This window comes from Callorhinchus milii, unplaced genomic scaffold (genome assembly GCF_018977255.1).
Source record: "Callorhinchus milii isolate IMCB2004 unplaced genomic scaffold, IMCB_Cmil_1.0 Scaffold10, whole genome shotgun sequence".
Classification (NCBI taxonomy): Eukaryota; Metazoa; Chordata; class Chondrichthyes; order Chimaeriformes; family Callorhinchidae; genus Callorhinchus; species Callorhinchus milii.
Genome location: NW_024704751.1, coordinates 4,666,929 through 4,689,441, shown reverse-complemented (window position 1 = coordinate 4,689,441; position 22,513 = coordinate 4,666,929). Strand labels below are relative to the sequence as shown.

Below are 22,513 nucleotides of genomic sequence, written 5' to 3'. Positions count from 1 at the left end.
ACCCAAAGCAATAATGGTTATTCCTTTTTCGCATCCACACTGTTATAATCCATTTGATTCCTTGATACCAGAGCTCTACATGAGATCTCTTCAAAGCACTTCTTTTTAAAAAAACCCTCTTCAAATTAATGATGCCATTTGATAATCTCTAATTCCATCGGTGTCCAAGCAAGCTCCAATAGTTTTACTGACCTTCTAACTTTCCACGTGCGCATTCCCTAGTAATTAGTTCAGTGGAGATCTAAAATTAAATGTTGCTTCAGTCTTCCTGTTAACTCAAAACGTTTGAGGGAAAACTCAACATATTCTATCTACTATTTTGCTCTCTTTCCAGCCATGCTCAGCTAGCTGCATTACAAAAGCTAAAACTTGCCCGTTGATAGAGAGAACAACCCCTGTACTTACCATTAACTTTGCACAATTTTTAAAAAAGTACATGTGCATAGCTCCATGTTTCAATGATGATAATAACACTGTGCACCGATGGTATCCCCACCTATATGTGGCATGTTATATGGAAGGTGCAGTGAATATCCATGAATGTTCCAGGTTAAACATTACCCAAGCATTTGATACTTAACCCCACCTTTTCTATCAAACTAGGATGCCGATTAAAAGCAGCAAAGGTAAAGAGGGGAAAAAAAATTATGAACATCCTCTGTCCAGCCTCCATTTGTTTATGTCCCCAAGAAACCCTATTTTATCATCATCCTAGATTAATGTTATTTGGAGATTCCCCCCTACTCCCCCACCTAAAAAATGAAAGCCATGTTTCTCCATTGTGTTTACTGCCACGTGGGTTGGCATTAAGTTTGGTTCAGTGCATCATTCCCACAGGATTAGCACATTCATCCCCACGATTTGCTGTTTCCTCAGCAAAAAAGACCATTCAGCTATTCCAGTGTTTGTGGGACAATGCTGTGCGCAAATTGTCTGCCGCGTTTGTCCACAAAAACACACGTCACACCACTTTACATTATATTCTGTGAAGCGCTTTTAGACGTGTCGATGATGTGATAAGGGGCTATATTAAATGCAAGGATTATTATTATATTACTTGTGTGCAACCAGTTTGGGAATATGCAAATTAAAACTAAACCTAGCATGACGCCAATGCTCCTTTAATCTAGTTAACTGTTTTAAAATCTAGCTTCAAAGGATCTTTGTAGATGTGCAACAAGCCATCATTGGATTTCCATAGCATTGGTCTTTCGCTCCCACAGCAATTAATAATTATGTGGAGCACTGCACAAAATTTGCACTTGAAACTAGAAATCCAACTCTTTCCTATCAGAGTTTTATGAGCAATAAGTTACTGAATGTGGTTGTCCACAAAGTAAAAAAAAAAAATGACAAACTTAAATTCTACTTGGATAAAATAAATACATCAGATCAAACACGTTACTCCCTGGACTGTTTCTATGGAGCATCTCCTGGCGCACTCATCCACAATCCTTTTGGATACTAAAGTGTTACAAAAATACAATGGCCAAATTGGCCCAACTGGGGTACCCAATGGGCTAAACATGGCACAAAAGCAGCCATTACATATCCTAACTGAAGTGGTTTGGCAACAGCTCCGAATCTAAAGTGACCATTGGATTTTCACCCCCATTACAAATAAGAGCTAAAGATAATTATGTCCACTGCAGCGAGACAAACACACTTCCCCGGAGGGGTGATTATAAAGAACGGACCGTTCGATATACTTCACCTGTATCAACCAGTGCTGCATTACAGAAAGGTAACAGCGGTGTGCGTGCAGGCGGCTTGGTACTGCGTTTCACCAGATCAATCGAACCATTTCCTCACCTGGAATAGGAGGCTGCTGACCAATGACGGGTGGTAAGTCCAGCGAGCTGTCAGACAACACGTGTTTCAGGTCACCACCGACCTCAGCTGACTTCATGTCAAATTGACCGGATATGGCATCTTCCGAGTCCTCTTTCCCAACACTGCTCCCACCAATAGAAGGAAGGTCCAGAGATTTCACAGAGGCAGAGTCCTCTTTCGCCTGTTTAAAAGCGGAGAGCTTATCTATGAAAGCTTTGTCCGAGGTGCTGAAAGCGGGAGGGAACTTTGCAGCCGGAAAATCATCATCATTCTTCTCTTGCGAAAGGGAAAGGTTGTCTTTTTGCTCCTCAAAGCCCATCACAGGACCCTCCTCGGACAGCTGCTTGAAGACATCGTACTTGTCTGTGGCTGAGATAGGAGGTGGTGGCCCACTTTCCGTCAAGCCCAATGGGACGTCGAAAGATGCCGTGAAGCCATTGTTCTTCTCCTGCTTGAAAACACTATATTTATCATCTGATTTTTGTTCAGAAGATCCAGTACTGCCGGCGCTGCCAAAAGCTATAAAATCTGCAAATTCATCCTGCCCCCACCCCCCACCTGACGAAGCACTGGTGGCTGCTCCGAAAAGGTTGAAGTCCCCAAAGTCATCTGCCCCACCAGCAGCTTTGCCACCGGTCGAGGTACAAGCACCGGATGAGAGTGATGGTGACAATGAGGATGTGACACACACAGATGAAACAATGGACGATGTCACAGAAACAGGTGGAAATGGCACAGGTTTGCTCTCTCCGCTGGAACTGACAGAAGTAAAAAGGTCTGTGAGATTGAAAGCGTCTTTAGGCTGAAGTGCAGGTTGCTGTGGCGGCTGCTGAAGAAATGGCACAGGGGGAAAGGCTGCCGTGAAGGTCTTTGCTTGCTCCGAAGGTTCTAGCGGTGAAATGCTGTCCGCGGTTTTGAAGTCTGTAAATCCATCATCATTCACTGCCGACTTGAATTCTGCAAAGCCCTCCCCTGTAAACACACATCTTTTCAGTGACAAAATACCAGCAGTTAAGGTTGGAATATATGCATCACCGTCACAGCACACAGCACACACACACACACAGGCAGGCAGCGCCAAAGTCTGTAACTAAACCGAAAGCACCATAAACAAGCATGCACTAGCAGATAAACTCCCATGGAGAAGGAGACCAATATTTGTAGTTTCTCTGATCCCACACAAAGTACATAGAAAATCTGAAAACTCGGTTAAAGGAGACTGGGGACCACAAGAGCACAGGTGAAATGTAAAAATAATCATTTGTCACAAACACAAAAAAATCAAGCCAAGAGAGAGATTGACTTGCTGTTAGATAAGACAACTAAAGCCAAGAGATAAATATTGTACTATGGAGAATCTCTTAAACACACCATGTTGGTTCCCTATCTTTGCGATTAGTGTTTTTTAAAAAAAAATATTTTCACCAGTCTTTTTTCACGAAAGGGCAACTTACTCTGTACACAAAGAAATGAAAAATAATTCTGGTGAAAAAACAATCTCTAATTTCAGTGAAACAGTTTGTTTCCAGATGTAAGACTGCCTCCCAAAAAACATTTGCTCATCTTTCCTCTCCCAACCCCCCACCCCAACCCCACCTTGGCTTTTACCCACCCCTAGCTCAGGTGCCAAGCCAGGACTGTCAAACGCCTTGTTAAGTCCTCCTGATGCAAAAAGTGCTATATAAATATAAATTTGTATTTTATTCAGAACTAGAATGGTCCTCTACAACGTTATCAACATGGCATTCATTTTCTACATTGAGAGGTTTACTAATGCAATGTTTCCTTGCTTACCACAATTGCTGAACTGTTTTTCTCCCCTCCTCCCCATTTTAACTCACTCTATTCTGTAAATGACAAAAGAAGGGAGTGTCAGCTCCCTTTCCTAATGTCAGACAATCCTTTAAGTGCAGGATAGAAACTCAGGACCTTCCATTCCTCCTATATGAAATATCTTTCTCTTCCCTCCACACTCACCCAAAAAACAAACGTGGTATTGGGGGTTCACAAGCTAAGTAACAGCAAGGAGAAGCATCATACCATTTTCTGGTATTAATATACTACTTCATCCATGCAATTTTTAAAAATTATTATATACAATTGGATATCAATACATTTAAAACAAAGGAGGAGAGCAGAAAAACAAAGCAAGTAGAAAGTTATTTTTTTTTACTTACTTAACTTTTTACACACTATCCTACAACTATTTTGGCTGTAACAAGAAAGAATTAAATATGTATAAAAAAATTAAAAGCATACAGATCACGAAACACAATTGCAATTGCACTTTATCCTCACTGCTATACCCTTCTGCAAGTAATGCAAATGTGTGAACTGTGAGAATTCAATTAAAGGAGATGTTTGTTATTTAGAGCATCCGTGAGTATTCAGTCAAAATAAAAATGGGATATTGAGTGGCAAGAAATTGCTATTCAAAAGGTTTGTCATAATGGGAGGTTATGTACTTCAGTGTGCTCCTCAATATATTATAATCTGGGGCTAATGTAAAACAACAAGAGGCAGTTTTAGGAAGGAAACACAGGACATTCATTAAAGATAATACATTGAAGGCTGAATTTGTGGACCCCCTTTCCCACGCACACCCATAGATAAGAAATAGACATAATTTTACAATTAAACTGGCCTTTTTCCATTCTATTAGTTCTGAGTTCTGACGATGATGCTAAGATCTTACAGCTGACTTTATTAGCCAACCCCTTAAGATGAAACATTTATGGCTTTGGCAAACCTCAAACACGATGAAGAAGCAATATTCCTCCCTACCACCCATCGAGCACGCTTTCATCAAAGGCAATTGATTATACATTGATTCGTTTTGAAAACAAACTAGATAAATCAGGTGGTTAACATGAGATTAAAGCTAAGAAATGCAGATACAGACCGGTACCATTGCTCTATGCAATTGAGTTCTGTTCCTTTGGGGTGTGAACCCTCAGTACACACCACACCTTACATATTATAAACACAATTGCCGGTTAGTTTGTCACTGACAGTATATTATGCTGACTGTTGAACAGTATGGTTTTAGTAGTGGACCATTATGCTTAAAGGTTCGTATTTTAATGGTAATTTTTACACTGATCTGAGCTTTGTTGATAAACGACCCTTATGATTAAACAAAACACAAAATACTGCAGAACTGACAAAGTGTCGTGGACCCGAAACGTTCACTTTCCTTTCTCCATAGATGCTGCCTGACCTGCTGAGTGTTCCCAGCGACTTCTGTTTTTGTTTCCTTATGATTAAACACTCTATTTGAACAATACAGCTCCAATTTTGTAAGTGCCATAGAAATGTAATCTGTGGAATGAAATTGGTAAGAAGTGAATATAATATGGACTGTAATGTTAAGATTGATGTGGTGGAACTTTTCTGAATTATGGATGGGGAACAAAGCATTTGTTCGAAAATGCTTTCTATTCATCTCTCTCTCTCGAAATTAAATTGGCACAAGTCCTTATTTACAAAAAGCAGGAAGCCAATCAATCATGCCCAATTGAACAATATTTCAGTCCCTATTGACACTTGCATGTCTACAACCTGGAGAAAGAGTATTATGATTTCTAGCAGTTTACACACAACCCTTCTCTCACAAGAACTCGTTATTATACACGTTATCAAATATAACCAGAAAGTTCCTTACTGCTTACATTAATTTTAGTGTTCAATAGCTACTCACCTGAAGATTTATTCTCCATACCATGGTCAAGCTGCCGGAAGACACTGTATTTGTCTCCAAAATCTAAATCAAAAGAAATTTTTAAAAAGTGAATCAACAACAAGATTACATTTGCATAGCGCCTTTCACGTCAGGAGGACGTCCCAAGGCGCTGGACAGAGTACAGCATTTCAAACTCGAGCTGGGGTTGGGGGCGTAAGGGAGGGCAGGGGAAGGGGGGTGACCGATGGCATGGTCAAAGGAGGCTCTTGAGGCGGGACTTGAAGGAGGCTAAGGAGGAGGTGAGTCGGAGTGACTGAATCAAAATATTCAAATTAATCTCAATACCAATTTAGGTCAAATGTAGCCAAACAAAATTCACAGCTGGAACTTTCATTAGTCAGAGAGTTAACTTCCTGATTTATATGATCATTGTATATACGATGGCTTGGGCTCACTGTGTTTTAAGTAGTAGCTCTTAATGGTGCTTTTGCCTAAAAGTTGCCAACTATATAAACCAGTTTGAGTTCTCCTCTTGCCCTCTCCCATTCCAATTGGCCTTCCAATTCAAGAAATCTTACCAATCATAAATTCAAAATTTCCCATCTCAATACAATTACACAATACACTTCACCACAAATTCTCAAAGTGGTCAATATTGGTTCCATTCATTGCATTCACCTGAGCATTTAATCTCACGAGTACTCGGTGGGCTCCCTGTTCAAGAAGGAATATTGGATAGGTCTCTCCACTCACTAGTCTCCTAATACCTGCGTAAAAGTTGCTTTAATAATTGTCTGCCAGCAGCTATACAGTCCAAGACCCAAGAGAATTCAGCAAGACAAAAACATCAACAAATTGCATTCGTATAGATCCTTTTACATCGGGAGGATGTGCCAAGGCTCTTGAAAAAAGCTCAAGAAACAGAGGAAGGTATCCTTCAAAAGAAAATTACATAAATATCACATAAATTTACAGCTGTTTGGAAAGGCGCTGTGTGCAGTGATTAGATTTTTTAAATGATCAATATCCGATTGAAATTTAGGCCTTGGCAGAAGACAATCTGCTGTACCTGCGAATGATGTATTCTCTGAAGGCTTGTCTTCCGTCAAGTCTTTAAAGACTGCATATTTGTCAACCGAAGATGATGCTGAAGTTCCAGAGATTGGGGTCAGCAATGTAGGTGCACTAGGAATGAATAACATAATAGAAATGCATTCATAACACAATTTTTTTTTAAAACGCAGAGGGTGGCGAGAATGTGGTTGATGCACAAAGCACCAACGTATTTAAGAGGGAGCTAGATGCGTAGATGAAGGAGAAGGGAATAGAGGGATATGGGAGAGAGTATTAGAAGGGAGGGGCTCAAGGAGTATAAACACTGGCACGGACCAGTTGGGCTGAAAGGCTTTCTACACATTGGTTTTAAAAGGATTTACTGATACAATTGGCCTACGTCCCTTTGCTAAGGAGAGGAAAGGATGAGCAGAGGTTAACTACTCGAGGTTAACTACTTAATTGTTTATCCTGCTGGAAAGTATTCAGAGACAAGTTTAGACTCTGTTACATCGCCTGTGCTCAGTCAAAAAGAATGCAGGGACTCACTGGAGTCTCACACATGAAGAGTGGCATATTATAAAATGCAAAGGTATCTCTGTAGACTAAGCCTATCGTCTGAACTATCTTCAAAACAGAAACATCCCGTTTTGCCAAGGCTTATTTGGCTAGAAAAGTGATTAGTGTTGCTTTTAGATACAACATAGTAAGGTACTAATGAATACTGACATTAATTATGGCGACCTTTATTTTTATTGTGCGAGTAAACCGACGAGTTTGGCATGTTTCTTTCCGTGGAATATGACAGTACCTATATATATCTATATATAGATATAGCCATGCCTTTTAACCATTGTTTTAGTAATCTAACCTGATTCTTGTCTGAGAGCCGGGTGCTTTAGGCAAAGTTCCTGGGGCCTCGCTCTTGAATGCTGTGAACGAATCGTCAGCTGCGCTAGACTTAGGAGCCTCCTGAAAATCCTGGAAATCATCATCATCATCACACCTTACAGCCTGGATAAAGGAAAGGTTTCAGTTAACAGTTACGTGCAACCCTGAAATCATCCTGTAAGTAGCCATTGTTATTATACCGTATTCCACACCTGAGCCAAAGCAGATCAATTTGCAGTATACCTGTGATCTCACAGATCATCTGAACTGCTTAGAAACAAGAAAGGGCTTCAGGGGCAGATTTGCCTGGCGACCTTTTCAGAATGGTTTGGGATAAAAAAAGAAGAGGGAGAGGGGAGGAAACAGCAGAAGGGAATAGTTCTGAATTAAAATAGCAGCTGAATCACTTTTTATTTGCACACAGAATTATATTCCCTGCGGAGGGGAAGAGTAAGAAGGATGATGAAACATCACAACCAGGAATAATTTGTAAAGCACGTTTTACATGCCACACTTCTCTGAACCATAAGGATTTGTTACTTACATTTTCCATTTTTGAAAGAAATGCACAAATACACATTTTTATTGAGTCGAGTGAAGTGTTTGACTTAAACGAAGCAGACAGGGTTATAAATAAAGTCTTTAAGGGAACCTTCCACTCAACTGGAAATTATTTTGGTTGACAAGTCCTGGTTTTATTTTTGTGGCAATCTGGAAACTTTCCGTTAATCGATGCCTACAGACGTAAGAATGTGGGACAAGCTGCCTTTTAGCAGAACTTACGATTAAACAAGCCTAGCACTGACTGAAAGGTGCATTAAGTGTAGCACGTTTCACTTTTAATTAAATGTCTCGCCCTTTTTGTTTTCTTTCTTGTACCATGTTAACCCATTCCACACAGGAGAGTACAGATTAACTTGCTGGAAAACAAATGTAATTTCAAATCAGCTTTGACGGGAGCACATTTGTCTGAAAGTGCAATCATTAAATCTTGAGACTTTGCCAAGGAGGTTTCACAGCCCAGTTATTGATCTATTATTCAAAAGCAAGGAAAGTATCAGAAAGTATCCAAGGAATAGAGCAGAAGATAAGGGTTTGACACCAACGCTGCAGGCAGATGAAACATCTGGATGCCCATTTTTCACATCCAACCTCCCTTTTTTTTAAATCTATTTAACATGAGTGAACCCCTTTCAGGGCTAATCTCACAATACCATCTTCCAGTGAAGCACACGGTATTCAGAGGTATTCATTTATAATAGAGATGAACCAGAGCAGGGCTGGGTGCCTCATTTCCTGACACATCGGCCTTTTTTTTAATATAATCGCCTCTAGTTTACACTGTCATTTATGCCCCCAATTTAAATAGTTTATTTGAGGGAAAAAAAACCACAACGTAGCTCAGTGGTTGGAGCCCTGTAGCTCAGTGGTTAGAGCACTCGCTTTGCAAGCGAGAGACCTGAGTTCAATTCCAGGCAGAGGGCGAAACCTTGGGCAAGTTTCCTTACTCCACACACCTAATAATAATCCCTCCAAAAAAACAAAACAATAATAAATTGGTCATTTTCAATTCATGACTGTTTGTGGGACATCGCTGTGCGCAATTGGCTGCCGCGTTCGCCCACAAATATACTGTCAATTCACTTTACAGTGTGTTCTGTGAAGCGCTTTGGGACGTCCTCCCGACGTGAAAAGCGCTATATCAAATGCAAGGATTATTATTATTATTTTTTGAGTCAGCTAAGCAATTGTGATGTTAATGCATTTTTTTGGTGCTATTCTCAAGTCCATGTCCAGGGTGTCGAGGACTGCATCAATACTATTCAATACGGCCTTGGATGTATCAGCCTAGGTAATTGAATTCAAAGTCCTGACTTGGGGCTTGAACAGAGACCGACTCAGAAGGAGGAGTAGTACTGTCAGAGCCAGGCTGATACCTGGCAGATGGTCACACTCACAATTGGTTCCCAGACCTAAAACCAACTTTGCTTAATAAATCATTACACTGTCATAGCTTCAACATGCCTGCCACAGAGATGCTATTATTATTATTATTATTATGCTATTAGTAGTTACCTGACTGATGGGGAATGATGCAACAAAACCACCGGAAACTTGCACAGTGCTGCCACCCACTGGTAGAGGAAGACTCATTCCCACCACAGGCTGCCCTGGGTGACCGGGCATAGATGCAGCACTGGACGCTGGCACCGATATAACAGGCTGCTGTGGAACTGAAGCAGCCATCGTCATTGGGATCCCGTTCAACGTAGGAACCAGAGCGGAAGGAAACTGGTTGAGATTTTCAAAACTCACTGCAGGAATGCCTCTCTGAAAAGGTAGAACATTGATCAGTATCATGCACAGTAGGGCTGAATGCAGAATGAACACTCTATATACTGTACAATGATGGCAGTATCATAGCATGAAGTCACTCTGCCTTATTATGAACTCGGTGCACAGTACTTCTGAACTATACAGTTCGTTACCTACAAAAACATTTTGTATTTAAGGAGCCGGAAAACCTTTATTTACAGCCACACTGTCAATCATGGCGCGGTCAGCCCTGTGTCAGTCATTATTTACTGAAAGGTTCAGTTACACGGTCGAAGGCTTCACTTTCAAAGCCAAATGACCTCAGCTACAAAAATTGCAATACCTTAAAAATAAAACTTATCGTAACAGTTAATTAGAAGAGGTGCAAATCAATACAACATATCTGCTGCAAATTCACAACATTAAAAATGTCCTTCAAGCCGGTAATTTCAGGGCGAGCTGTGAAGGTTTACAGTAAACTTCAAAGGTTACACTTCATCTGAACCGCTGATCAAATTACTGGCTTGATTAGTTCACAAAGGCTCAAAATGTTGCCTAGTCTAAGACAATTTGGTCTTGATGGTTAAGATCAAGCAGAATTGTAGAAAATTCTTAAATTCAGTCCCAACTGCTGGGTCTTTTTAAGAACAGCTTCTAAATTAAGGTTGAATTGAGGACAACAGCAATTTAAACAGGTTGAGACCAGATGGAAGGAATGTCATTTTGAAGTTGAAAACAAAAAGACATTCAGGAATGAATTGGCACTTCTTAATCCCACCCACATTTTAGTGGAAGCTAGAAGTTTGAGAATTGAGACTTTACCAAGACATATTTTGCTTTCAAGCAAAATGCTTAACCCAATCCAAAGTAAATCTTTAAAAGTTACAGTACCTGTGACATAGCTATCATAGCTAACACAGTATAGAGTTCCTCTTTAGTAAGTTTTCCCGGTGTCGCTCTATTGGCAAGAGCCCATATCTGACCCAATGTCTCTCTTGGTAGGCCTGAAGACAGAAGAATTGGGTACAGTTTTCCTGTATCAATGCCAGCTGGGGTAATGGTGAATTCAAGAACTTTCTTGTACAACTCTGTTGAAACAATTTTAAAAATTGTTAGCATAGTTCAAAGAAAAAGAAAATTCAAACAAAAATGTAGGCTTCGCTCACTGCTGCTATACAATTCTATAAGAATTGTAAATTCACCTCATGCTCTTTGTGGGACTTCAAACCATGCAAAATGGCTGCTGCATTTACTTATTAAAAGGTCACTTGATAGTAATTGCTGTAAAGGACGTTTCAGCAACATATGCCTCAATTAAAAATTGCATGCTCTTTCTTTATAAATAGGAGATAGACACTGGAGGAAAATTAAGTGGATCCGGAGGATCTTCCGCTGAGAAAACGAGTGAGATGTAGTTATTGCAACCGGCAGTTTTAGTTCATCTGAGCGCTTGCTTTCTGGTATATGAAAAGTGCTGGAAAGAGTTGAGTCACTGCCCCGAACATTCTCGAACCTTGCTCATCAGAAGAATAATTGGTACAATTCTTTGACATGCTAATTACTGCTCTACAGAAATTTACCCTCGAAAAGGTATTAGGGGCTCACAGTAATGCTATCGACTGGCTCTATTTCCAATAGTAATTTGATATAAAAACCCTTGCATTTGATATAGAGCCTAATCACGTCTTCGAGACGTCTCAAACCACTTCACAGAATTTACTGTAAAGTGAATCGACTGTATTTTGTGGGCGAAACAGCAAACTTAATAAGCAGCCGCTGTAGCCATTGCCTTAACCTCTCAGCTCGGGGAGTTTTAAGCAAACCCGGAACCTTTTACCTGGAACAAGGCCATCGTTGAAGATCCAGGCCGGCAGCATGGGATGGAGAGCGTCTTGTGGAGGAAATACTCCGACCCCTAAGGCAAATAAAACCACATCAACCCTCACGTAGGACAAACAGCATGATGGATACAAGTCGCATCTTAAAAATAAAATGCTTTCATAAAGAACGCCGCCATCTGCCTTGTCCTCTCACTGAACTTCCTGTTCAGAAATATTGGTAAAGCACAGGAAAAACGATTGATAGTCTGGTAATAATAAAGAAGAAAGCGTTTTTTTTAAAAAAAGAGCAACATTTCCTTAGTCTTGTTAAAGGCTTAGTGTTCTTTTGCTCAGATGACGAATTGAAAATGGCAGTAACAGCTTAAATGTAGAATGATACTTTTTCTCCCCCCCCCCCATTCAAATTGAGTCACCCATCGCAACAAATCTAATCACTTCACTTCCAGTGTTAACCCTGGTGCAGTGCTGCTTTGTGGGGTAGCAAATTGGATTTCACTACAATGTTTGAGAATCTCAACATCATTACAATCATGACCGGGTCTAAATAATGAGCGGAAATTCAGTGTTCAGCAAAGAAAATATCCACGGAGCATTTTTATGGGTCACTTCAAATGATATCTAACCCAATACGGTCAACAAACCTCACAACTTTCCAGCATTACTCAGCTGTCAGTTGCATAAACTCACTGAGCCATCACAAGAGATTTGTAGCAGGATGCCTCATGCCGTGGTATACAGAAATCCAGGAGATTAAAACTAAAAATAGTCTGGATAAACAATAAGTATTAAACTTAATTATGATGAAATGCCACTGCCATTCTCAATAGGGTCAATGTTCTTACCTGCTGTCAAGCACATAGATTTAGACGGAACAAACCAAGTTAACAGCACCGAACGCTGTTGCTGAAAGCAAAGGCTGCCTCGATGTTACTTTCATGGTTACTTTCATTAGTGGAAGGTAATTCATTGCAAGAGATTACTTTTTTCCTTGTGTATGAACCAGTTGCGACACTGCACATGCAAGGACGCATGAAGAAAACACACTCAGTACAGCTCCTACTGTGGTCGTGTTAGTCAATAAAACAGGCCAACCTGCGCTGAAAGGAACCAGCAGAGCGGCATTACCTGATTAAAGCTGCATAAAAATTAGAATGGGATTAAAACACGCAAGCTCCTCGTTTTACACACGTAAAACCGATCAGGAAGATGGCGAGCCATGAGAAAAGATAAGCAGGGTTAACAAATGTAGATATTAGTTTAAAAGGGAACACTCTTTTGTCCTGGCTGTCGGTTCCCAGTTACCGTGGATGATAATAAAATTTGCTCACCACTCTCTTTAGCTGACATGTCTGGTGCTGGCTCTGGCTCCTTTGGCGTCTCTCTTGCGAAGACGCCTCTGAGGTTTTCATTTTGCACGGCCCAGTTACAGGCTTTAACACTGGGCTGAAACTGAGGTGAGACTGAAGCTTTGCACCCAATGCTGGCCTGGGGCTGAGGTTTGTTAAACACAACGTGCGCCTGCTTTGGTGCACTGAGGTCACAGGAAGCGAACATTTTCTCCTCCAGGGAAGGGCCTAAACAAACAGGAGTCGGAACAAGCGTTTCCTAGCTTAGTTCATTCAGCGTGTAAACACAAAACCACATTGCACTGAAATTTCACAGGAGGGACTCCAAAGATTACATCTTTCAATTCCGTAAGGCGTGGCACTGCCAATCAAATACAATTTTTTAAAATATAAATCACTTATTGCCTTCCCCACAAAGAACCCAAATCTGAAGATGCTCTTGTGACATGATTTTGTCAGCTGGCAAATTGATAAATGATTTCAATTTGAAACATTAAGTAAATGCATTGTGTTCAAATCAGTTTCAATGTTACGATTGTTCTTAAATTAGTGCAAACTGATTGTTTTTTTTTCTTCAATTTGATTTGTTCTAAAGAGACATTTTAGAACAATCGGTGATTTCTGTTTTCGGTTACCTTGGCTGCTTTGTGCAGAGAGCCCTGTTGCTGCGTACAATGGATTCACAGATGGGGAATGGGTTGAAGTGACAGGCTGGGCCGTAGCCATAGGCGGGTTAGACTGCGGCACAGCCTGCGACGTGGGATGGAAGGGCAGGAAGCCTGCAGCAACCGCAGGCGCGGTGGACTCGGGGCCTTGGATAAAGTCACTGAATTCTTCATCGTCGGGAAAGGCGGGGGATTGGGAAGGAGGGACAGCAGAGAGGGGAGTTTGGGGAGCATCTGAAAAACGGATAAATCAAAATCATAGAAATACAGAAAACAGACACAAATTCAAAGAAATCGCAAAAAAAAAATACGAGTACATGGAGACAAATGAGAATTAAAATGTTCTCCGAATCAAAAATTAGAATGGGATTACAGTACTCACAATTACAGTACTTCAAATGCTACAAGAAAACACGTCAATATTTTGCTTGCTACTAATTATACGAATTCAGATTTGTAACTGTAATCTCCCTCTGCCCCCCAAAACACTGAATATCTAACTGATTAGAGGGGGAAAAAATGATAAACCATGTCTAGACAATAACTGAAACGAAAGCACAAACATGTGAGCACCTTAGCTGCTTAATTATAAGTCTGTTTTACAAGCGGCAGTTCCAGAGGTAGAAAGCTGAGGTTGATAGCTTTGGACAATAGTTTGTTACAAAACCAGAGCATAGCAAAGCAGAAATAGAATCAGCGACAGTAATCCTGGGGATCTTGCCCGAAACTAAATAAGAATTCTCATGTCTTTCAATTGCAAGTATTAATATTCAATACTTACAAGAATTAAATAACGGATTATTTATAAGCCTGTAATATCCTAGGGTTTAACTGCTCAAAGTTCGCAGTGCTTTTAAAGCCTTCTTTGCTGGCATGAAACACCTCGAATTGCGTCTTACCACAAAGGGTAAAGGAGAGTGCCAGTATATAATGATTAAAGCTCTACATAGTTGAAGAGGTTGGATTGCAAGTAATGGCTTAGAGCCCCAGTATCAGCAACGAAATGTGCTTCAGGAATATAAATACCGGTGAGACATTAGAGATCTGTGTCTCTTTGGTGGACACCACTTTCTTTTGAACAGCTAATGAAGAAGCTACTTCTCCGCATTTACTTTTACCTGTATTGAAGCAGGCGCAAATGCCAAATAACCACTAAAGGCCAACGGTGCGGTAGAAAATAATGTGGACATCGAAGAAGAAATTCACAGACAAGATAATTTCCCCGAGATTGGTTCTGATCAAGAAAGCCCCGTAACCCATTTGTTTGTTCTCATCCATCCAGAGTACCGACTCTGCCATCTTGCCTGCATAGAATCGATCAAGCCTTTTTTTTAACATTTAAAAAAAAAACAAGTCCAGCATCCTGAACTGAACCACTATTGTTGACCTGTTCGTCAGTGTCACTTTAACCTGATTTAACCATGTCTCTGGGATTCTTACCGCATTATAATTATCAGCGGCCACCAGTGCCTTCAGTTCTAGCATTGTATTTCGAACACTTCCAGCATTTATGTGTGTAATGATAATAATCCTTGCATTTGATATAGCACCTTATTACATCTTCAAGACATCTCAAAGCGCTTCACAGAATATACTTTATGTATGTTGTATGCACCTAATTTGTCTCTCGACCCCCTAACCTTCCTATCTAGTTGCCTGGTCTTGCTATCTGGAATTTTCTGGGATCTTTGTGCTCTTGCTTTAAATATTTTGCCTGTTTTTTTGATTGTGGTTTCCAAATTTTCTCATTTTTTCCTGATGGCCATCAGACCTGAGTTCATTTTTAAAAAAAAAAATCTACATCATCCCCCCTTTTCCCCTCTCAAAATCTAGTTCAAATGAAACACATTTGCTACTTTTACGCTTTGTGGCAGAAGCTTCGATCCCAATTACTTTGGTTTCATGTTATTTTTGGCCCAATCTGAACTATTCAGAAAGGTTCCAGGAAAGAGGTGATAAGATTTTAAAATATTGAAACAGACAGTTCCCATTGTTCCCGAGCTGATCCAAGTTACATTCTTCATCAGTCTTTGTTCAGATGACAATATCTGTATCGGGAAAAGATTCAATCTGCACAGACAGACAGACAAGCAACTTTTAGTTAAAACTCCTGCGCTGGAGTCATAAGAAACGTAGAAAAAGTGGCACGAAAATCAAATTGTATGAACTGGTTAGTCTTCAAAACACACGAGAAAGCACAAATTCATCTTCCCCATATGGAGAAACTCAGAGGCATGCTGTTAGCACTTTGCTAGATGCAATATCGCTGGAAGAACAGACACTGGAGTTACACATTGCAGGTTAAAACAGCTCAGTCAGATTACAACAATCCTCAATAAGCAAACAACTGTAATCTTACATTATAAAAACACAAACAGAGTTAAATTCAGGATCAAGAATGAAATCAATACAGCAGCACTGAGATACCCAGTTGGGTTATTCTCAAGAGCAGAGTATACGTAACTCTTAGCTAAGGTTCTTGAGCTAGCTCAGTCACAGCCCCAAGAATAAACAATTGTGGGAGCTGTGGGGGGGGGGGCGAGATTTAAAATAAATTGTGGCCAATATCTTTGAAAACATTTCCAAGGATTTCCATCTTATATTGATGAAGCTTTCCTGCAGTTTGCCACTGTAACTTTTCAGTACTAATTGTTTGATCGGACTGCTAGATAATGAATAACGTTCGTTATGAACAGCTTGCGAACTACTCTCAAACAGGACTTTAACACCTGCCTTCCATTATCTTTCCACCGTGTACAAAAATAGAAGCTTTCCGCAGGGACTGGCATTACCTGATTTACTAGGATGTGAAGTGGGGCCTGGGTGCATCTTTGCGTCCCTGCTGAACCCAGCTAGGTTTCCTTTAATTGCTTCCAGGGCATCATCTCGGTTCTTTTCCCCACTCTGAAAATGCAAGAACAGAGCAGTGATGGTTTCTTTATTCATAAGATAGACCTACACCGAGCGAGATCTATGCCCTTCACAGTTCATTCACTCGCACCTCCCTACAGACCTGCTTACCCCCCACTCCACCACCCCCTGCCTCCACTCGGCTGGCTCCGGCCTCCTAATTGTCGCTCGTGCCCTCCGTTCCACCATTGGTGGCCATACCTTCAGCCAGAGCGCCGCAAAACTCGGGAACTCTTTCCCTCAATCACTCCGCCTCGTCCCCTCCTTCCCCACCATCAAATCCTGCCGAAAGACCTTCCAAAAGACTTCCCCCCTCCCTCTCCCCTTGGCTCGTTGTCAAGACTCCACCACTGTGAAGCGCTCTGGGACACTACCCCACATGAAGGGCACTATATAAATGCAAGTTGTTGTGGTTACAGGATAGCCTGTGAAGCGTGTTGAGACATTCTCCTGACATGAAAGGCGCTATACCAAATGTAAGGCATATTATTAATATTATTAATATTACCTTCGGCTTCACACTGCTCAGAAGACGTAGCTTTTGTTTCTGCTCTTCAAACTGTCGCCGTTTGCGGTCCTCTTCCATCATCCTTTGCTGCTGTTCAAATCGTTTCCTAGAATAACAGGAGAGCTCCTGAAAAACCTGGATTACATCAATGTGATCATGATGCCGCTGTTCCGAACAGCATAACTCTGAACTCATTCTTTTCTTTTATGAGACACCGCACCTAAAACAAGTGTTATTTATATCACGCAAATTAGAGGGTTTGTCTAGCATGTTAGCGGAGCATCTCATCCAAAAATACATTCATTACAATTCGAGTGGTTTTCTAGCAAAGGGCAGATTTTCCTGCAGCTCGATTTCTCCCTCCACATTCATGGAGTCAAAAGGAGCAGGAATTCTTCTCACCTTTAAACTCGCAAGCCAAACCCTAAAGGATTGCATGTCCTAACTGGACAAGCGGCGGGAAGTAGTGTTCCCAATGACATCCCTGATGCACATCCTTCTTTCCGGATGAATGGAAATTTCCACACATAAGTGGAACTCTCAATAATTTGATTTGGATGGTCTGAAGCAATGGTGATGTGTTTCTGAGCGTACTGGCTGACTACAAAAAAAACATCTGGACAGGGGCTATCTGAAGAGTTAAAAAAAGATTCAACATTGAGACTGTAATACAACAAAGGCGCAATCACAATTGCTGCACTGCTGGTAAATCTAATGTTCCCCGAGGTGTAAGAGAGGTCTGGAATGGTTGCCTTGTATGTTTGTTGATTCAGCACAAGCACTTTACAAACGGCATAGCCGCACTGAGTGCACATCTTTGCTTAAAAAGGACGGGAGGAAGTAACGTGTACGAATGATCTTGCTCAAAAAGCATTCTAAAACGAGTTGAGCCTCAGGAAGCCATCTTACTGCTGCTCTTCAGCAAACTGCTTTTGCATATCTGGTGTGTACTGAGGTGGGGGAGGACGCATTCCCATGTACGCATGCTGCGGCATGTAGGGCATCCCAGCCGAGGGCATCGGCCCCATTGCCATCCCACCCTGAAAGAAGAACAGAAAGGTTAAATAGATCAGTGAAGTAACAGAGTTTCTGAATGATGTTCGCATTTGATATACTGCCTCATCACGTATTTTGTGGGCGAAACGCAATAGCCAATTGCGCGCAGCAGTGTCCCACATTAGGGAATAATAAGGTATGAGGTAATAATCCCTTCAAACAAACAAATAGATAAGTCACTCAATCCACTGTGTGCAATTGGCTGCTGCGTTTCACCCACAAAATATATTGCCAATTCCCTTTACAGTATATTCCGTGAAGCACTTTGAAACATCTCAACGACGTGATAAGGCGGTGAATCAAATGCAAGGATTATTATTATTGTTATTATATTTATAAGAACACAAATAGAGGGAAGAAAAGGCCACTGAAACCAAGTCACTTCCCTTGTTATTTAGATCCAGTTAGAACAAGCTCAGATGACTTTCACCTCTGCTGCAACTCCTCTAGACTTTGTTCGGTAACATCTGCTATTGGATTACCATAGCAGCCCAACATTCTTTAATTTGATTGCTAATAATTAAGCTCCAGGACAAGTCTAGAATCTCCAATGGACTGGTATCTCAGTACGCGCAGCTTTTAACATAAACTTTCCAAGTCCCAGGTGCCCCTCTCAACTTCTGTGTATTCCTTTTTGCTTGTATACTTTAAAGAGCATCCAACAATAAATCAAAGCAAGTACTCCATCTCAAAGCTAAATCCAAATATTTGCACAGCTTGGGTGGAGCTGTCACATCCACAATCTTAGAGGTATAAACTATGTCAGGCTGACCTTATAAACAGGGAGTTTAAAAAAAGAGACCGGGAAGAGCATGTTCTCTTGTACACCTTACGACCCAGTTTTTTTTAATTATAAAAACGAATCTCTCTTTTTCTTCTTGGGCCCTCAATCCTATACACAATTTACAAGGCAGGGCAGATACCATTGCTACTGAACTTGGTAACTTGCAGGTAGCAGACAAAGAATACTGGCTTCAATAGTTTCGCCCACAAAATATAGTCAATTCACTTTACAGTACATTCTGTGAAGCGCTTTGAGACGTCTCAAAGACGTGATACGGCACTATACCAAATGCAAGGATTATTATACCTTCTAAGCATGGCGCAGTTGATGTTGAGGACTCAATCCTCCAGACCTGCCATTTCGTAGCACGGACTGCACGAGACACGGCAAGCATTACTGGGGAGAAGTAATGTAATCTCTCTGGTTACCTGCATAGGCATCGCTCCTGGAGGAAGCTGTGACCCAAAATTCATTCCTATCATGCCCTGCATGTTGGGCTGCATCACAGGAACCATGGGAAATCCTTGCTGCTGCTGCTGCTGCTGTTGCATTGGCATCATTCCTACAAACACAAACCGTGCCATTTCTGTTTACACACCCGCCTGGTCAATCTGCTTTTCAATTAAGAGTAATGAAATAATGCCGCAAGTAATCACTTTTCCAAAATTTAACCACCAAACCGAGTACTCAGTGCTTGTGCACAACTGCGTCACACAGTACTGTGCGCGCTTGAAGCATTGCGCTCAGTAGTTTCCAAGCGCAGTGGAAGACAAGCAATGTGGCAAACGATCAACAATGTGATCAACGCTGTCACTTAAATGGATATTTCACGGCTTTATGAGATCATAACCGGCGATGTCACAGAAGCTTCGAAAACACCCAAAGCAAAGTAGCGATTATTATGCATGGATGCATAACATGGTCCTCTATGAGTGAATAAAGCGCTGTGACTGCTACACGCGCGTGCAGGGCACGCCACAGCAAACGCGCGCACGGCTAACACAAACACACGCACCACAAACACACGCACGACTCAAAAGTAACCATAGAGTTGGCATTTTCGGGATGAAATTTTCCCTTCAGGCGCAACACAGGGCTCAACGTTTTCCCGTTTGAATTGGATAGCCTCAACCTCCAATTTTAGTCGCCAAGTTAACTTCTTCAGCAATCCAACACTTCACCAATTGCCACCCATATTGTTAGTACAAAACAGCTAATGTCAACCCACAACTCTGACCCTGAAGCGGCAAAGCCTTTCAGGTATCAGTAACAAGGAAAGGTATCAATGCTTATATTACATTACAGAAGAGGATAAAAGATCTGTTCGTAGATACAGAAATACAGCATTTCGTCTATTCCACCTGTTAAAGGATGCATAAGATGCCTCTCAATAACTGATGTATTCAATAAGTAGCAAATGAGAAGACCTTGCGGTAATTTGCCTTTGAACAGGGAAACCTGCAACACCTCAACGTCAAACACAGCAGGATGGGGTAAGTCTGTAACTAAACTGACTATACGAGAAGCGTGAGATTTATACACTGATGTTTACGACATTCAGCCTTGAGTTCCGAGAGATGGACTGAAGCGAAGTTTGGCAAGAGATAGCAGCCTCATTTTGTGGAGTTATTTGGGGGGCATGAGAGACATTTGATCCCATGTTACATCAGACACCAATGTGACATCAACCAAGGAGCACAAATATACAGAACTGGATGTCTAAAAAAAATAATCAGAAAGAAGAAGAAACTGATTAAGTATAATTGAAAAACTATTCATATGCAATACGGGTCAACAAACATGCCACCTGAAGAGCACACTTTAAACTGGGCAACAGAAAGCCTTGTACAAAACAAAACTAGGTCAATGGAAGAAAGGTTTAAATATTAATGTTAGAGCAGCTTGCATGTCCTCCTCAGTCATAAAACAAAGAAGCTAAGGATTAGAGAAAGCAAAAGGGAAAAGTCATCAAAATCTGCATCATAGAATAAAAAGAATCCAATACATACCTTGAGGCATACCTTGGGGAGAGCCCAATGCTCCTGAAACAGGGAACATGAAGCTGCAAACAAAATAAAAGATAAAGAACATTAGAATATCTTCACAAGATTTTTTTTAAATCCAGTTTATGAAACAGAACTTAAAACAGTTAACTGGACCAATATCCTGCATTTCTAGGGCTCAACGCTTCACGAGTAGGAGACTGTGTGAAAGAGGAGTGAGTGGGAGAGAGGAGAAAGATCACACTGAACACCAATGTTTACCCTGTAAATGTGAACTTCTGCATCAATTAAAAACTTATTTGTGTGCATTTACGCTTCGGGTGACTGTGCAGGATTGCAGCCAATAATAAACCAAGCTATGAATCAATCAGAAAAGCACTGAAACACTGTTATGCCAACAGAGACGAGCTGATGTGTGAACTCACCGTGCAAAGTGGCAAGACATGGCTCGGGCCCACAATATCACCACACATAGACTTTGGGGTGGGGCGAGGGGGGCTCAATTAAGGATTTAAGGATATTTCAGTAATCAAAGGAATAAACAGGAAAAATGTTAATATGAGCGACTGTAAAAGTCAGGTTCCTAAATAACCTGCCTTTTTTTTTAGCTTTGAATACTAGATACCAGATTTCTGAATTTATTGAGCACTTTAACACCTGAAATTCACATTCTGAAGAACTGAGGAGGAATTAATTAGATGAATGAGTGAAATCATCTTGTTGGCCAATGGATATTTACAGGAGAACAACATCAAAATACGAACATGAAACTCTAATGACCAAACATCTTTTGGTCCACATTTGTTAATGCAATATTTCACAAATTTGGATATTTCATGTCAGAAATAATTACTTTGCTTTGTGCAACTCCCAATACTTCCACAACTGGACAGAAAGCGAATCATTTTAGTTGAGCATTCCAAATGAGAATAATAATACTTGCTTTTGATATAGCGCCGTATCACGCCATTGAGACATCTCAAAGCGCTTCACAGAATACATTGTAAAGTGAATTGACTGTGTATTTTGTGAGCAAAACGCCTTCACGATAATACTGATGCTTGCATTTCATTCAGCGCCTTACATGTCAGGACTTCTCAAAGCATTTCACAGGGTATATTGTAGTGATTGTATTTTGTAAGGCAATACAGGTCATTGGATAAAACATGAACACTGTATGCACTCAAGAAACAGTATGGAAAGTCAAAATCTAGTGAGGACAAGTTGTGTTTCCTGATGGGAAACTTCAACTGCCTCCTGACATGAAGAGATATTGCCAACAAGGCTACAGTCTAATGCAGTTGTGACTCAGGAGCTGACAGTCCAACAGAATTTTCTAGAGTAAATGTTTTGGGAATAACACAGGGATTATTGAACCAAAATTAACATGCAAATTAAAAAAAGCAACAAATTAATACAGGTTTCCACGGAAAGGGATTTGTTCCTTTCAGTTATTATCTAGAAAACAAACGTTCTTCCTTTATTACTCTCACATACCCCCTCCCCACCACACCCAAATAATTGTTAGCAATCTAAATTATGCAGCAGCAAGCAGCTATTATTACCTAACAGGCACTACTCATTTTCACTCCACTAAGTTTGTTGCATGATAGTGGGGCTGTCAT

At 40.9% G+C, this 22,513-nt stretch overlaps 1 protein-coding gene across 2 annotated transcripts in view; it reads right to left on the bottom strand.

Moving 5' to 3' along the window:
- synrg (synergin, gamma) overlaps positions 1-20,943 on the bottom strand; it is a 43,935-nt gene extending 22,992 nt beyond the window's left edge. For both annotated transcript variants that reach the window (XM_042338460.1, XM_042338461.1), the window contains exons 1-14: positions 20,895-20,943; positions 19,314-19,447; positions 17,955-18,085; positions 17,046-17,151; positions 16,420-16,531; positions 13,598-13,861; positions 12,945-13,190; positions 11,613-11,690; positions 10,667-10,863; positions 9,536-9,790; positions 7,440-7,582; positions 6,585-6,700; positions 5,534-5,596; positions 1,813-2,805 (exon numbers count right to left, since the gene is read on the bottom strand). In XM_042338460.1, the coding sequence (XP_042194394.1) occupies positions 1,813-2,805; positions 5,534-5,596; positions 6,585-6,700; positions 7,440-7,582; positions 9,536-9,790; positions 10,667-10,863; positions 11,613-11,690; positions 12,945-13,190; positions 13,598-13,861; positions 16,420-16,531; positions 17,046-17,151; positions 17,955-18,085; positions 19,314-19,447; positions 20,895-20,943 (2,887 nt within the window). The remainder of the gene's footprint in view (positions 1-1,812; positions 2,806-5,533; positions 5,597-6,584; positions 6,701-7,439; positions 7,583-9,535; positions 9,791-10,666; positions 10,864-11,612; positions 11,691-12,944; positions 13,191-13,597; positions 13,862-16,419; positions 16,532-17,045; positions 17,152-17,954; positions 18,086-19,313; positions 19,448-20,894) is intronic.
- Positions 20,944-22,513: the final 1,570 nt, after the last annotated feature.